Source organism: Harpia harpyja, chromosome 3 (genome assembly GCF_026419915.1).
Source record: "Harpia harpyja isolate bHarHar1 chromosome 3, bHarHar1 primary haplotype, whole genome shotgun sequence".
Taxonomy (NCBI): Eukaryota; Metazoa; Chordata; class Aves; order Accipitriformes; family Accipitridae; genus Harpia; species Harpia harpyja.
This window is the reverse complement of record NC_068942.1, coordinates 58045927-58061016: the sequence shown is the minus strand read 5'-3', so window position 1 is coordinate 58061016 and position 15090 is coordinate 58045927. Positions and strand designations below refer to the sequence as shown.

At 59.3% G+C, this 15090-nt stretch overlaps 2 protein-coding genes across 4 annotated transcripts in view; one reads left to right on the top strand and one right to left on the bottom strand.

Annotated features, from left to right (window-relative positions):
- The first annotated feature begins 398 nt into the window (after positions 1-398).
- NGB (neuroglobin) lies at positions 399-7167 on the top strand. Its single transcript, XM_052782818.1, has 4 exons — positions 399-554; positions 1866-1977; positions 3550-3669; positions 4846-7167. Exons 1-4 carry the CDS (start codon positions 448-450, stop codon positions 4990-4992), a joined length of 486 nt encoding a protein of 161 aa, XP_052638778.1. The 5' UTR covers positions 399-447; the 3' UTR covers positions 4993-7167.
- A 2193-nt stretch (positions 7168-9360) lies between these two features.
- The window catches only part of TMEM63C (transmembrane protein 63C), a 35421-nt gene continuing 29691 nt past the window's right edge, over positions 9361-15090 (bottom strand). For all 3 annotated transcript variants that reach the window (XM_052782815.1, XM_052782814.1, XM_052782816.1), the window contains exons 16-24: positions 14699-14805; positions 13772-13858; positions 13184-13249; positions 12903-13065; positions 12576-12681; positions 12197-12364; positions 11802-11917; positions 11567-11638; positions 9361-11485 (exon numbers count right to left, since the gene is read on the bottom strand). In XM_052782815.1, the coding sequence (XP_052638775.1) occupies positions 11273-11485; positions 11567-11638; positions 11802-11917; positions 12197-12364; positions 12576-12681; positions 12903-13065; positions 13184-13249; positions 13772-13858; positions 14699-14805 (1098 nt within the window). In that variant the 3' untranslated portion in view covers positions 9361-11272. The remainder of the gene's footprint in view (positions 11486-11566; positions 11639-11801; positions 11918-12196; positions 12365-12575; positions 12682-12902; positions 13066-13183; positions 13250-13771; positions 13859-14698; positions 14806-15090) is intronic.

The following is a 15090-nucleotide window of genomic DNA, read 5'->3' as shown; positions in this document are numbered from 1 at the left end:
TCGCCGAGGCCCTCCACACCGAAGTTTCTCTCGGCGGGAGCTGTGCTGAACGGCGAGCGAAGACGGCCGGTCCCGGTGGTCCCCTCGCCAGCGCGTGCTGGTCCGTCGTGCTGCTACACGTGTAAAACGGGGCCGATCGGAAAATGTCAACCAGGAACGAGCTGAAACTTTCTACTCCGCCCTGCGGCCGCGAATCCTGCGGCGGGGTTAGCTGGGGAAATACCTAGTGAGCTCTCTCTTCCCCGTCAGGCGGTCGGGGAAGCGCCGGGTGGCGCAGAGGGGCCGGCAGGACAGGGGCGGAGCGCGGATGGGGCCCCCCCCCCCAGGTGAGCCCGGCATCGCCCGCCCGCCCCTCGCTCCGCCGGGGGGGCGCCGCCGCCGCCCGGCGGCGGCGCCCCCCCGGCGGAGCGAGGGGCGGGCAGCTGCCGCTCGGCGGCCCCCTCCGCCATGGAGAGCGGGATGCCGCTGTCTGGCAGGCAGCAAGCGCTGATCCGGGAGAGCTGGCAGCGGGTGAGCGGCAGCCCCGTACAGCACGGCCTCGTCCTTTTCGGCAGGTGAGCGGGGCGGTAGGGAGGGGGATACGGCCACCGGTAGCCCAGCCCCGCCGCCCGCCCGGACGGAGCCGGGGAAGGACGGGGTCCGCTTCTCGGAGGGAAGCGCTTCCCTTCGCTTGGCGGTTCCCCGCCCTCTCTCCTCTCCCCGGGGCTGGCGGTCGGCGGGAGCAGCGCGGGGCTGAAGCCCCTCCACCGCGAAGCCGCGGCTGCCGCGGGGCAGCGGCGGGGGGAAGGCCTTTCCCAGCCTCCGGGAGCGAGAACTTTGTTGCGGGGAGACGGAGGGTGAGGGAGAGGGGCAGCGGGCAGGTCTTGTGCGTTTCTGCCCGCCGATCCGCCGTCTCGTCACCGTTACTTCTGCTGTCTGAAGTCTCTGGGGAGCGTATCGAAGGGACCTCCTCATTGCCCCTGACACGGCACTCTGCAGCCCCAGGCGAAGGTCTAAGGGCAGAGGAAACGGTGTGCCGCGGGCAGCGGCTGAAACCCAACTCCTTGCCTCTCCTAGACAGATTAATGTCTCGATTATGTGAAGAGAAGAAGGGACAAATTTATGGAAAGTCATTTCAAAAGGACGGTTGGAGAGTTGACAATCGGCTTCGGGAGCAGGGCAGGAGCCAAACCTTGCAGAGCAGCAGCAATGTTTGGGAGTTTTAGCGGAGGGGAGAGGCATGCGGTAGTTTAATGTGCAGGATGAGGGGAAGAGAGACGGTCTTGCCTGAATTCCCTGTGGGCTCCATGGACAGCATCAGCCTGTTAGATCTGCCTGGGTGGCTGCATATGTGCCTGGCATACACTGGCAGGGAGGATGAGGGGGGAAAAAATGGGAGCTGGTAATGGTGTGGGAGAGTGGGGCATTACCTGAGTTTGTACGTGCCCCCCTTGCTCAAGTAGGAAAGCCAGCTGCTGGAGCTTGCAGGCTTTCCCTGGATTTGGGAGCTTTGGGGCTCAAGGGGATTGTGAAGCGGGAATGGGAAGAGTTGAGACAACAACCAAGACTTTGGGAAGAAGGGCCAAGCCAGGAGGAACTCTGGTGAGCTGGGACTGGTCCTCAGGTGCCATAAACACATGTCTGAGAGCTGGGGCTGTGGGCTAGGGAAACAGAGACTTTTTCGACTATAGGTAACCTGGATTGCCCCAAAATAAGACTTTTCAGAACCTCTGGGTCCTTTACAGGTGGGGAGGGATCAGTAGGTAGGAAGGGAGGCAGAGGGAGGCCTGCGGGTGTGCTACTGATGGGGTTGTTCCTGGGGTGAGCAGGACCCTAAATAAAGCTGAGTTAGTGAGAAGATGGGGGTTTCTCTCTTGCTGTTGCAGGTTGTTTGACTTGGACCCTGACCTGTTGCCCCTTTTCCAGTACAACTGCAAGCAGTTTGCCAGCCCTCAGGAGTGCCTCTCCACCCCCGAGTTCCTGGATCACATCAGGAAGGTGAGAGAGGGGCTGTGGCATGGCCGGAGCGCAGCCCCCCCCCCCAGTGGAGGTGGAAGCCCTTAGGCAATGGCTTGGGACTGTGGGGTGCCTGACTGGGGAATGCATGGGAAGTCCCCTCCTGCGATGGTAACTGCAGGGGGTTTACTCGTGCTAGCAGAAGGTGCTATTGCCAGGGCAAAGTGCCTTACAACAGTGGGGAAGGGATGAGGATGCGGGTTGCGGTGGGTAAGAAGCACCATCCTGATTTCCGTGCCCTCATCTGAGAGCGGATTGCCTCTTGTAAAGGTTGGAAGCCCCCTTCTTCTACTGCGGAAGTGCTTCAGTGAGCTCGCTTCTGTCCAGACAAGGACTGAAGCCCTTTGCTTGGCCACATGCTGACTGAGAGGTGGCACAGAGCTGGGCAGTGGGCCAGGCTCCATGGACTCGCTGCTGTGGAGAGGCTTTTGGTGCGGTTGTAGAGCCCAAAGGCCCACCGCATCTCTTGGATAACCTCTGGGGGAGTGCTGTGATACCCATTTGCCTCCCCCCGAAACAGGGAGAGGAGCAATGCTGATGTCACCTGGAGGAGCTCATGCATGGACAGAACTATACCCAGTGCAGCAAAGATGCTTTGCTGAGCCCTAAATAGCGGCCACACTGGGGCAGAGCACAGCCTCGGCTTGCAGATGCCTTCATAAACTGTCTGGCTCCATCTTTAAACCAGTTTGGTGCCTCACTTGCCTGTCTTTATTCCTCATAAGAGGCTGTTTCAGGACTGTGCTCCTCTGATAGCTGCAAGCTTTTTTCTTATTTTCCAGCCTCTGTTTATTGGCAAAGTTAAGTCCATTTTTACTTCTGCTATTATTGCCCTGAGCTGAAATAGCTCTTTGCTCTTGTTGGAGATAATTTTCCTGTTGAAATTATAGAGCGCAATTCTATCACCTCTTGGCTTTGCCAAGCTAACCATGCCCTGGTTTTAATCTCTTCTAATTTGGTGTGTCTGTTCCCTTCATCCCTCTTTAACCCTTCTCTCTCCTGTTTCCATTTGACTCTTCGTGCTGCTGGGAGACCACGGTGGTATGTGCTTTACCAAACCAGGTCTCTTGGCTGTACTATCCACCCCATCTCCTCCTCGGCTGATCTTAGAATTGGAGTTGCCTTATTCACAATTGCACCTTCTTGGCAACTTCTAGTTGGAATCTCTAGTCCTGGCAACTTCCAGGGCTCCCCTGCAGTTGTCCTGGGGTCCTAAGAGCTGTAATGACTGCATCAGTGTTAGAGCTTACCGCATCACTGCTCTGCTATAAGGCTGAGCAGTTTACTGCCTCTGGGACAGGGAGGTCAGCAGTGCTGCTTGCTCTGGCACTTCTGGCAGTGTCCCATAGAAAGATGTGGTGTATGCTGCTGCCAGCATACCTCACTGATGTGACACACGGATCACAGCAGAGTGAAGGAAAGCTCAGAGGGCATCTGCTGGGCTGGGAGGTGGTCAGGCTAAGAAGGGTGAAGTACAGGGGTCAGACTCTTTGTTCCTCTGGGAGGGCAGCAGAGCCTTGCTGCTAATGCCATTCTGCCTCTGTGCTCCTGCAGGTGATGCTGGTGATCGATGCTGCTGTGAGCCACCTGGAGAACTTGTCCTGCCTGGAAGAGTATCTCTGCAACCTCGGCAAGAAGCACCAGGCAGTTGGGGTGAAGGTGGAGTCTTTCTCGGTGAGGCGTCCTCTCTTGTCCCACTGTGGCTGTGTTTGTGCAGCTGTGCCTGCAGCCCTCGGCTGACCCCATCCCTCTGCGCCCACCTGCTGGGTTCAGCTGGCTGGAGAGAAAGCTGGTGGCTCAGGGCAGCCCCCGAGCTGCAGATACCTGCATAGTGACGTTGGCTCAATCAGGGAAACCCTTGAGCTCTCCTCATTTTCTGCCCTCCCCCAGTAAGCCCAGGGAGAAAGGACAGAGGGGAGCAAGGCATTTCCCCCTTTTGAGGAGCACCATGGTTTGGGGCACTGCAGTCTCTCCTGCGACACAGGGCTGCAGGCTCAGACTTTGCCCTGGGCCCTGGTTCTCTGCATCAAATTATCTGGCCAAATCTCACTGCACCTGGGAAAGGGAGCATTCACTCTCTCTGTGTCTGCACTGGGTTGGGGTTGCTGCACCTCAGCCTCTGCTTCCTCCATGGCAGTAGGACAGGAGCATCCTCCATATTAAATCCTTGCTTACTCCTCTCCTGCCATCAAGCATGGAGAGAAATGCTGGATTACGCAGCAGGGAAAGGCAGGTTGAAGGAAAGATTTCTAACCAACGCATGGCTCCCTCCTGGTACTGCTAGCTTTGGTCCTCTTCAGAGGGAGGAGGGTCCCCTTTGCTTGGGGTAGTGATCCCCACCAGCCCTGTGCTCAGTGTGTGGGTGCTCCTGGATGGGGTTGCTTGCAGCTCCATGAGCAGCAGTGCCCTGTGGAGAGACCTGAGAGGTGGTGAGGCGTGCCCTCAGCATCCAGTCTGGGGTCTGGCCCACTCTCCTGGCATCAGGGCATTGCTCAGCTCTGCTGATCTGCTGCTATGCCAGGGGATGGGACCGGCTACCCGAATCTGGGAGCCACAGAAGATGGACGTGTACCTTTCTCCTGGCGTTACATGCGTGGTGTCAGCCCTTGCTCCCTGCCTGCGCTCCCTACTCACCCAGGGTGTGGGGTAAGGGCCAGCAGAGGGCAGGGAAAAGCATGGGCTGGTTCTGGGCCCCCTCTGAGCAGCCAGGGATGGGGTGGCCTGGTCCTGTTGGTGGATGAGGAGCAGCTGCCCTGCAATAGGAGAAGTCCAAAAAGGCAGTGAAGCAAGAGATGGGGCTGTGTGTCATCACCCGGTGCTGAGCTTGACACCTCCCTGTTTGGTTTGCAGACTGTCGGCGAGTCCTTGCTGTACATGCTGGAGAAATGCCTTGGCGCTGCCTTCACCCCAGATGTGCAGGAGGCTTGGAGCAAACTCTACGGTGCTGTGGTGAAGGCCATGCAACGCGGCTGGGAGACCCTCCCAGAAGGGGACTAGATCCTGCCAGCCATCCCCGTCCCTGACCACGCAGCAGTCCTGGGCAGAAGGAGCACTCATGCCACGCTCTCTGCCTCTCTCCACCTCTGTCTTTCTCTGTGCGCCAGCCCATCGCTGTTTCCTTCAGTCACGTGTGCTTCGGGGCTCTCCCAGTGATTCTGCCTTGCTTTGGCATGACCATGTCTCTGCCTTTGCTAAGGGCTGGCAGGGTACATCTCTGCAGCGAAGCCTAGGAGTGCCACAGCACAGGAACACCGCCCTGCCCCAAGTTCCATCGGGCTACCTGGAGCACCAACACCCATGTACCTACTCTGGTTTTTAGCTGGCTCGTCTTCCCTCCTCTTGCTACCCACCCTAGTTAGATCACAGCTAGCGTAGGCCTCTTGGGCTTATTTGCCCAAGATCCTATTTGCCATGCTCAAGACCCGCCAGGTCTGGCACTGCTCACTCCTGCACTGCTGTGCCTGGTTCAGCTGTGGCAATGGCAGGTTTGGCTCCCTCCAGGGGCAGGGGCAGCAGAGGTGGGAGCTGGCCGTGCTGTGTGGCCGTCCTCCCCAAACCTTGCAGGGAGATTTTCCCCCTCTCCCTTTACCAACACGTCACAACCGGATGGTTAATCCTGGTGCTCTCTTCTGCCTTGCCTCTCCCCTGGATAGGATCCATGGCTTTTCCTCGTGTCAGGTGGGCCACAACTCAGTGTGTTTCCTAGGGATGCTTCAGGCAGCGGGGTCACGTTAATCCCAAGGTGAGGCTGCTTTTAGCAGGTGTGGGCTGCCAGCTGAAAGTCTCGTGTTGGTTGGGCTGGTTGGTTTAACCTCAGAGCCAGCTGAAATGCAGCAGCAGTGGTGGCTCTTTACTGCTTTGTGTTAAGGAGAATAAAGTAAATACAAGGAAAAGAAGTCTTAAAATAAAAATGAAGGTTGCAATCATGTCATGGCAACAGTTTCCAGAAATCATTCTGGCTCTTGGCCAGAGGAAGCAGAGCTGGAATTTCTCTGCTGATGCTGTCAGGACCTGGAGCGCTTTCTAGCTGCACACAGTGCCCATCTGCAGAGCTCCTCACCCTTTAGTAATCCCTCCCAGCCATACTTGAGACACAGCCGCTTTGGAGCAGAGTGAGGCACCCACTTAGGTACGTGCAGCAGTGCTGTGTCAGGACAGGAGTGAGAAGACAGCTTCTGCTGGAAGAAATCCCAGGAAATGGCTGAGAGGCAGCACCTGAGGGCTCTGGGGGGAGCTGAACATGAGCACTTTGAAGAAGAGTTCATCTTTGTGGGGAAGTTGCTGTGGGACAGGCAGAACCGTGTTTCCAGCCATCACTAGCCCCAGGGTAAGGACATGGAGCAAGTATTCAGTTACAGGCAGCGCCCTTTTTTGCTGCTCCTTCAGGGCAGGAGGAGCCCAGCGTTGAGGGCTGAGATGGTCCTGTTCTAGAGACACATTCCTCCTATACTCAGACGTCCTCCACTCTGGGGCAGGAGAGGGCTGCCCGCTCCTCGCAGCTGCAGCTGAGGTCTCTCAGTCCCATGCCACGGAGGGGATGATGGGGTGCCCTGTGAGCTGGGGGTCTGCTTCCCTGCCACCAGGCCTGGTGGTGGCCATGGGCTTCCAGCAAGCAAGGAACCCTCCAGCGGTGTTTGGGAGGGGAGCTGAGAGGTATTGTCAACAGGCAGTGAACATCCGCATTTAGGATGCTCCCATTTAGGTCCTTCCTGTGGCACCAGGCTCTGCTCCTGCAGCCCTGCCGCATGGTGTTGTGCATTCTGGCCCATGGGTCTCTCCATCAGCTGTCAAGTGAGGTCCTCCCCATTCTCGTGCCAAGCAGTGAGGGATGGAGGAGCCGGGGCTGGGGGGAGGGGCTAGCTGTTACGGCACAGGATGGGGTAGGAGGGTTTGGGAATGGGGACGTCCTCTTTGCAACCCTGTTCTGGGGCATCAGCCTTCAGCATCACAGGGGGGACCTTCTGGCAGTGTGTGACAAGTAGACAGCTATGTGATGGGTGTGGTGTGGGTGTTACTGCCCCAAACCATTCCTGCTCCCTCTAGCTTTCCCAGCTCCTTGACTTCTCCTCTTCTGTACCACGTTTTGTGTAACTCCCAAGAGAACTGAACTAGTCTGTGTGCCTCTTATACCCAGCTGTACTGTTTAATAAAGAGCAACAGTGAGTCTTGGCCCTTTTTGTTGCCTTATGTTTATTTTAATATAAAAGGCCCAAGCAAGCCAAAAAAAAACCACCGTTGACAGAGGGAGCATTACTGGTTTCTTATTGGCTCCAGGTGTGGAGATATTGGTCACTGGGAGTGCTTGTGTAGTCCAGCTCGACTGACGTGAGAGGGCATGCAGCACCAATGTCTGTTGGGAGCTTTTGTGCACTGTAATTGAATGGGCGAGCAGCAGAGGGGCTGGCAAAGGTGTCCTGCTGCTGATTGCTCGTTACCTTCCAAATTTAACGACCTCTAATGGAATTAGCGTTTTAAGCAATCAGCCTAAAAATCCCTTTTCTGTTGTTCAGTTGTTGCTTTTGTTCTTTGAGATAGCATAGGCTCAGCGGCTGCTGGTCACCCGCTGCTGGTTGCCTGCAGCAGCAGGGCATGGCCTCGCAGCAAAGTCCTGCCCGGCTCCATGCAGCATCCATCCTGCCAGCAGCCCTGCCCCAGGGAGCAGCTGGTGGGGATGCAGGAGGTCCTGTCTCCCCCTTCCTGGGGCAGGTTCTAGCTGTGACACAGTGAGTTTCCAGCCCTGGGAGCGTTGGGCACTTGGCACTGAAGAAGGATGGTCCCTAGAGCGGGGAAGCCAGCTCAGGGTCTGTAATAGCATCTCCTGAGGGCTGGAAATCCAGCCCTGCCACAGAAGAGCATGGTGAGCATCCCGGGAAAACCGCGCTGCTCTGCCTTGGGCAATGTTTAGGATGGGGCATGTTCTGTAGGGTAATGTGCAACGGGCTGCGAAGGGTGAGGAGAGCAGCAGACGTCTGACGCAAATAAATGCTCCCTGTGGTTCATTGCTGAAATAAATTTTCCAGCTCTTCCTGGCCTGGAGCACAGCTGCCAGCCTCAGGGCTGGCAGTGGGAGCCCAACCGCAGCACTGCAGGGAAGGGTCAGCGTGGCACCCCCCAGCAGCACCTCCATCTTCGACCCCCTGCGCCGAGCTTTGCCACGGCTCCCACAAACCGCCCCTTTGCCTTGGCTGCTGCCCGGCAGGGATGCTCCCAGCACTGCCCGCCACCAGCTGATGCAGTAGGAGACGCCATGCAATTGCTTGGCCCCGACTGTGAGGGACTTTTGTATGCGCAGGCTGTAATCAGGCGGGCGGGTTTCTGATGGCTGGAGTGGTGGAGGCACAGCGTGATGAGGCTTACACAAGCTTGTTAGGCTGTAATGAGCTTCCCCTGCAAGGACCAGGAGAGCCGCCAGCTGGGGAGGGCAATTACAGCCCTTGCTCACAGCCAGGGCTCCTGCCTCAGCTCCCTGGCACCAGCAAGGCCCTGCATTTAGCCTGTTTCCCACTAATTACAAACCGTGGGGGGGGGTCTGTGGGGGTGTGTGATGAGGGGAGTGGGTTTTTAAATTTTCCAGTTTTTCACCCAAAGGGAGGTCCTCCTTGTGCCATAAGCCAGGCTGGCCAGGCAGGGTTTGCCCCCTGGGAGCCGTGGAGGGGCTGGCCAGAGGGACCTGCTGAAACCAGACACAGCTCAGTCAAGTAGGAATTTGGGTATAAAGACTGTGTTTTGGGAGGGAGGAGGGGAGCAAAAGAGCACTGTCTGCTAAAAACCTAGAGTAAGGTTCCCAAAATGGTGTTCACCCCCTTCCCTGGGACTTGCTGGTGGGCAGTTCAGCTTTGGGAACATCTGCTCCATCCCCAGATGGGATGGGTCCCTCCGCTCCTTGCTGTGGTCCCGGAGGAGCTCCAGGCCACCATCCTGCTCCTGCCAGGCAGTGTGTGCCCCTTTTTGGTGGTGTCCTGAGCCAGCGGGGCGAGCACTGGCAGAGGATGGGCAGGGGAGGCACATGCCTGTCCCAGGGCTGCACCCCTTCCCCAATGCTGGGGACAGTGCCAAAGGCTGTGCCAGCCTTTCCAAAGGGACACAACAGAGCGCTCCCCTGCTCTCGCACCTTTGCTGCATCTGCCCACTCACTTAGGCTTGCTTTTGTGGGGACCATGGTGGGTGGCAAGGTGCCTGGAGGTGGGGAGGTAGCCAAATGGTCTCCTTGCCACTGAAGTTTCTGCAGGATATCCCCAAGAAGGGTCAAAAGCAGCCCGCAGGTGGGGAAAGGGGCTGGAGTATTTTCACAGGCTCCAGTGGCAAGGGTCCCCCCACTCCTGGCACCGGGCAGAATGCATGAGGGTGACAACACCAGGCAGCGGCTGGGTGAAGTAATTTTATTCAAGGCACGGTCATAGCAATAAATCACGAGAAGGTACAGACCTCTGGCACATTCCTACAGCGGGGCAGCCAAGGGCAATTGGACCAGCAGCCCGAGCTCCCGAGGACGTGGTGCTGCTCGCAGGCACTTGCTTCCACCTGGAGAGAGGCCACCAGCATCCCCCGGCTCCAGCCGGGGCTGCCCCTGGAGCAGACAGTGAGGGCAGCGGCTGAACTGTGGGCAGCCCTGTGGGTACCTGGGCAGGGAGCCGTGAGCCCCCCAGGGTGCTTTTTGGGGTTGGGAGGAAGCGGCTGAGCTCAAAGGCCCCCCGAGGCAACCACTTGGCAGCTAGCATGCCGCAGCCATCACCCCAGCATGCAGGAACATGGGTGGGATGGGGACCACAGCGCTGCCAGGCAGCTGAGCCGAGACCCACCAAGCCCCACAGGGATGTCCCAGGGCCCACTTGAGTCCAACAGAGACCCACAGCTCGCTGCTGGGCTGCCTTTTAACCCCCCCCCAGGACTGGAACAACCATGCAGCACCAGTAATGCTGAGCGGTGCCATGGCCGAGCGTCTGCCTTCACACAGCAGCACTCCCCATGCTGGCAGCCTTAGTGCCAGCAGAGCTGCGTTGTCGTCCCTTCCCTCCCTGGATGGCCCCGGGATGGCGGCTAGAATTGCTCTGAAGCCAGCAGGAAAATCAGGAGCAGGAAAATTAGAGGAAAATCAGCCCCGAGGCCAAAGCAGGGCCAAGCGAGGAATCAGCATACCCAGGCGGGCTAGCCTGGTGGGAGAGGGGCCGAGTAGGGCGAGGATCTGCACTCATCTCCAGGGGCCTCCACGGCTGCTGCGGATGAGCTGGAAAACCCCGGATGCTGCCCAGGCAGGAGCCGGCGCATTTATACTGATCACAGCAGGACTCACACTTGGGAGGTGGTGCGGCTGCTGGGGGAGCATCCCATGGCTGCGACTTGTGGGTGAGGGCAGGATGCTGTGGACCAGTACCCGGAGGCCGGGGTCCTGCCAGCACTGCCCTCCCCGTTTCTGTTGCAAAAGGATGGAGCCATGCAGGGTCCCACGGCCAGCCCCATGGAGAGCATGAGGGGGGATACTGCTGGGTGAGGCGGGATGACGCAGAGCTGCCTTCACAGCCATTAAACACACTCATCCCTTGATCTCCCGCTCCTGCCCGTGGACTCAAGGGTGCAGGCATGGTGCAGTGGCAGCGGAGGGATGGAGTGGGAGGGTGGGGAAGGGCTGGGCTTGCGTTTTGATGACTGCCTCAGGGCAGGGCTGCTGGTGCTCAGGCAGACATGGGAGCAGCCCTGAGCACTCACCTCCCACCAAAGCACACAGGTCTCAGCAGTCCCTGCTTTAACCGGCAAAGCCTTGGGGGAGGCAGCGGGGACGGGCAGAACCTGCACAGCCGGCACCAGGGGAGGCAGCGGGACGGCTGCCGCGAGCAGGGGTGGGAAGCGAGGGTTAGGGGTGGCCGTCCCCTGCCACTGAGGACCCATGGGACAGCGTGGTGGCAGGCACATTCATCTGAGCTGTCTGGGCTGCTTCCCCCTCACGGAGGGGCCAGGGCCTCCCTCCTGCCCCCAAAAGCATGGCCTCTCAGAGAGACCCTCTCCCCACACCACTGCATCCCTTCTTCCCCATGATGGGCTGGAAGAGGCAGGTGGGGATGCGGGAACAGGGGGGGAGGCTGAGCCGGTCCAGGCAGCAGGAGGGACCAGCAGAGCCTCCCGCCACCTCCCATGCAATGGGGTCTCCCCCTCACATCAGTCCTGTCGTCCCCCCGCCCCATCAGCGAGGTGGCCCCCACCAGTGCTGGGAAGGCTCCCTCCTGCCCCCCGGCACGTCCTCTGCTCTCGGCACAGCTGGTCCTTGCCCCAGCGACAGGGGTGCTCACTGGTAGCGGGCCTGGCTCTCCATCACAGGGCCGCTCCTGTACTCGCCCTCCACTGTCTCCAGCTCTGTCTCGAAACTCTGCAGCCCCCCGTCCTCCCCGTCCTCCGCTGGCTCCAGGTGGTTGCCCATGGTGCCGTAGGACTGGTGCGCCGGGGAGGCCGCTGGCGTCAGGCTCAGCTCGGGCTCCTGCAGGACGGTGGCCACGAAGAGCTGCCCCGGGGGGCGGTGGGGGGTCAGGACCCAGGGGAGCAAGGAGGGGTGGCCACGGCAAGGCTGGGGAGGGGTACTCACGTTGGAGTTGGGGGTGGAGGAAACACTGCTCCGCTCCACATCATTGAAGGTGCCCTCAGACTGGTCAGACATCTGGGGAGAGGGGGGCCGGGAGGAAACGACGGTTTGGGAGTCCCCAGCCGATGCCGGGGGCCAGCCAGGCACCACCTGACTCATCACAGCAAACGCACCCCAGAGAGGGAAGGAGGGGATGCAGCGGGGCAAGGGAACAGGACAGGCGGCTGCCTGCACTCACCTGGTAGCTGGAGGGTTTCCGCGGCTGCAGCTTCTTCAGGCAGAGGCCAAAGAAGGAGAAGACAATGCAGGAGAGGAGGACCACAAAGGTGAAGAGGGTGACAGGGCGGGTGGGACCTAGAGCACAGAGACACTGGGGCAGCACATGAGCCTCCAAGGACCTGCTGCATGTCCAGCTGAGCCCCAGGCTGGTGCCTGCTTTGGGTCTTACAAGCTCTCAACCCCCTTCCCAAAACACTAGCCGACAGCCTCCTCATCTGCCAGGTCTCCAACACACCTTCCCCCTTCCCCCCCTCTGTGCCATGCCTAATTCAGGGGTTGACACCGGTGGCTTATCCCCCCAAGCATTAGATGTGACCCTCAGCAGTGGCAGGGGAAGTCCCAAGCTCTCCCTACCGAGGCGCAGGACGGAGAAGAAGAGCAGCCAGAACATGCAGAGGATGGGGGCCACCACAACCTGGCTGATGGCGGCGACGTGGAGGCGCTGGTTCAGCTTGGTAGGGATGTACACATAGTAAATGTTGTACCGGTCAACCATGTGCTTGAGCAGCATGTAGAGCAACCCTGGTGGGAGGAGAGGGGCCATTTGTGGTGGGAGGACAACAGGGACAGCCAGGTCGAAGGGACAGCAGGGCAGGCCCAGGGGATGATGCCCAAGGGTGCCCTCCCGTACCATGCGGGAAGCTTGTGCTCCCACGCCGCTGCTGGTGGCTGGGATAGGCTGTTCTTGGCATGGCCGGGGGCAGTGGGACCATGGGCATGGGATCATACTCACCGAAGGGGACGATGATGGGGCAGGTGATGCTGTATGTCATGACAACGGAGAAGATGCAGCAGGTCCAGGCATACTCCAGTCCAAACTGGAACTGGTAGGCTTGGCTCTGGGGCACAACCAAAGTGTCATTACTGCCTCTGCCACTGCAAAGGCTGCACTTGCCTTTGCACCCTGGCCGACACGACTGCCTCGCCCCATTAGCCCCCACAAGGCCTGAAGAAGTCTCCACAAGCCTCCCCATAGGACTGGGACGGCCTGAGTTTCCAGCGAGCACGTCCCTGCTGTGCTGGGGGTCGTATAGGCTCAGAGGTGACCAGGGCCACATACCCGCTTGACGTGGAGCCGCTCGGGCTCGGACTTGGCAAAGCAGAGGCGGGCGGTGTAGACAAGGAGGCCCGGGATGCGCAGCAGCTCCATGGCCGTCCCAATCAAGCTGGAGGTGACCACATAGTTGACGAAGAAAGCGCCGTTGTCTGGGAGGAAAACACACCTGCCCCACGGACGCAGAAGGTGAGAGGATGCTTGGGCAGGCAGCTAGGAGAGCTGGCAGGGGCTGGCGTTGGGTGCTCCTGCTTGCCCGGGAGGTTTGGGAGCTCCCTGTTACTCACTGGAACTTGATATCGGCCTCGTCCAGAAAGTGGGTGTCAAAGAGCCAGCGGAAAAAAAGGTCCAGGCTGGAAGGGGGAGAAGAGGAGCAGCTCAGAAAGAGGGGCAGCTGCAGAGCAACATGGGGGCACCCAGTGGGTGGGTGCTTCCCCCTGCCCTGAGTGGGCAAGACCCTCTGGACCCTACACCACCAGAGCAGACCCTTCTGCCACATGGGACCACTGTGGCATGGGTGCTCCCCTCCCAGATGGTCAGGATTGCCATAACTGGAGCTACACAGATACCTGACCTGCTCCTTTCAGGGTCTGCTGAACGGATGACCCCAAGCAGGGCATCACCAGCACCCTCAGGTCAGCCGAGGCAGCCTGGCAAGCTGATCCACTCCCCCCGTCTGCTGCAGGGAAGCTTTCTGTCCATGACCATCTGGGAGCAGCTCAGCATGGCTAAAGAGCGAGTGTTTTCCTCCCCACAGACAGCCATGGTTCAGTGGCAGTGGGCCTTTAGCCCTTTGGCTTGTGGGAGGCAAGGGGCCCGGGTGCAACTGCAGCTGCCGGGGAGCAGGGAGGGCAGCACGGCAGCATGGTCCGTACCTGCTCAGCCCCAGCGAGGGCAGAATGATGACCATGAACACTAGGAAGAAGAAGCACTTGTGCATGGTGAGCTGATTTTCACTCGACCTGCGGAGAGGGAAGGCAAGAGGAGAACGTTGCACTTTTCCAAGGCAGAGCAGCCAGTGGGGAAAGGCTGGGCTGGGTCTCGCTCTTCACCAAGGAGCTACTCCCAGCCCCAGGAAGTCACGTGCATTTGATCTATGCATCTCCTAGGGCCTTGCAAAGCCTCTCCCAGGCTAGGGGTAGTGACCATGAGGAATCTGTTGTAGTGAAAGCTCTTGTCCTCCCAGCCTCTCACCTCCTTCATCCCTACACTCTCCTACCATCCCTTCTGGTGTAGGTGCCCAACAAGAGGCAGCTGGGTATCTACAAGAGGTTCAGGAGCCCCTGTTTCCCCAGGAGAAGGAAGGGAGGTGGTGACAAAGCTCCTGCAAGGACTCAGCAGACCAGGCACAGGGGTTGAAGCCAGTGGAGGGTCAAGACAGAGAGCACATTGTAGGAGCTAGGCAGAGCTTACTCTGCTAGGAGACTTCAAGCATCCTGAACCCATGCCTCCACCTTGGAGGGCTGGGAGCACAGCTGGGATGTGCTGCCCGAGTCAGGGCCACGGCCCTGTTGCTGCCAGTCCACCATCACACCATCCCTTTCACAAACTTCTTCAGACCCATCTTAAAACCAGCTCTACGTGCCTTTGTCAGCAGCCTGGAAGCGTTCAGGGCTATGGCAAGGAAATGGCTCCTTTGGGCACGGACTTGGGGCTCTTTCCATGGAGGGCAACACCCATGGGGCTCTGTGGGGGTCTGCCGCTGCACTGCCTGCCTCCCTGCAGGTTGGGTCCCATGACTCCTACTGAGGTTCCTCCCAACTACCACAGCCCTGGGGTAGCTCGGGGGCCAGCCCCATTACCTCGTCCAGTGCGACTCAAAGAATGCCGAGTAGTAGACAAGGAAAGGCAGGAAGACGGAGAAGGCCCAGAGCAGCAGTGTGGGGAAGAACTGGGTGATGATGGGGTTCTGCAGGAGGAGAGATGCCAGACACCCCCTCAGGAGCCTGCTGGAGCTCAGCCATGCTGGAGGCAGCTCCCCGGGCCTCCTGGCACAGGATGGTGTCTGCAACAGGTGGGCTGGGGCACCCCTTTCCTGAGAAGGGGCATTTGTTTCAGGAGATAAGAGCTTGAGGCCAGCCAAAGGCACCACGGGCATGCTCTGAGCCCCAGTGTCTGCCCAACAGCTCGCAGGTCAATAAGCAGGAAGGAGACGCACTGCTAGCAGCTCCTAAAAGCTCCTGGAGCTCTTCCC

What these genes read in the sequence shown, in the direction of transcription:
- NGB (XM_052782818.1), top strand. Translation starts at nt 448, where the DNA reads ATGGAGAGCGGGATGCCGCTGTCTGGCAGGCAGCAAGCGCTGATCCGG. An exon ending in GGCCTCGTCCTTTTCGGCAG is followed by an intron (nt 555 to 1,865) that starts GTGAGCGGGGCG and finishes TTGCTGTTGCAG; the next exon opens with GTTGTTTGACTTGGACCCTG. An exon ending in TGAAGGTGGAGTCTTTCTCG is followed by an intron (nt 3,670 to 4,845) that starts GTGAGGCGTCCT and finishes TTTGGTTTGCAG; the next exon opens with ACTGTCGGCGAGTCCTTGCT.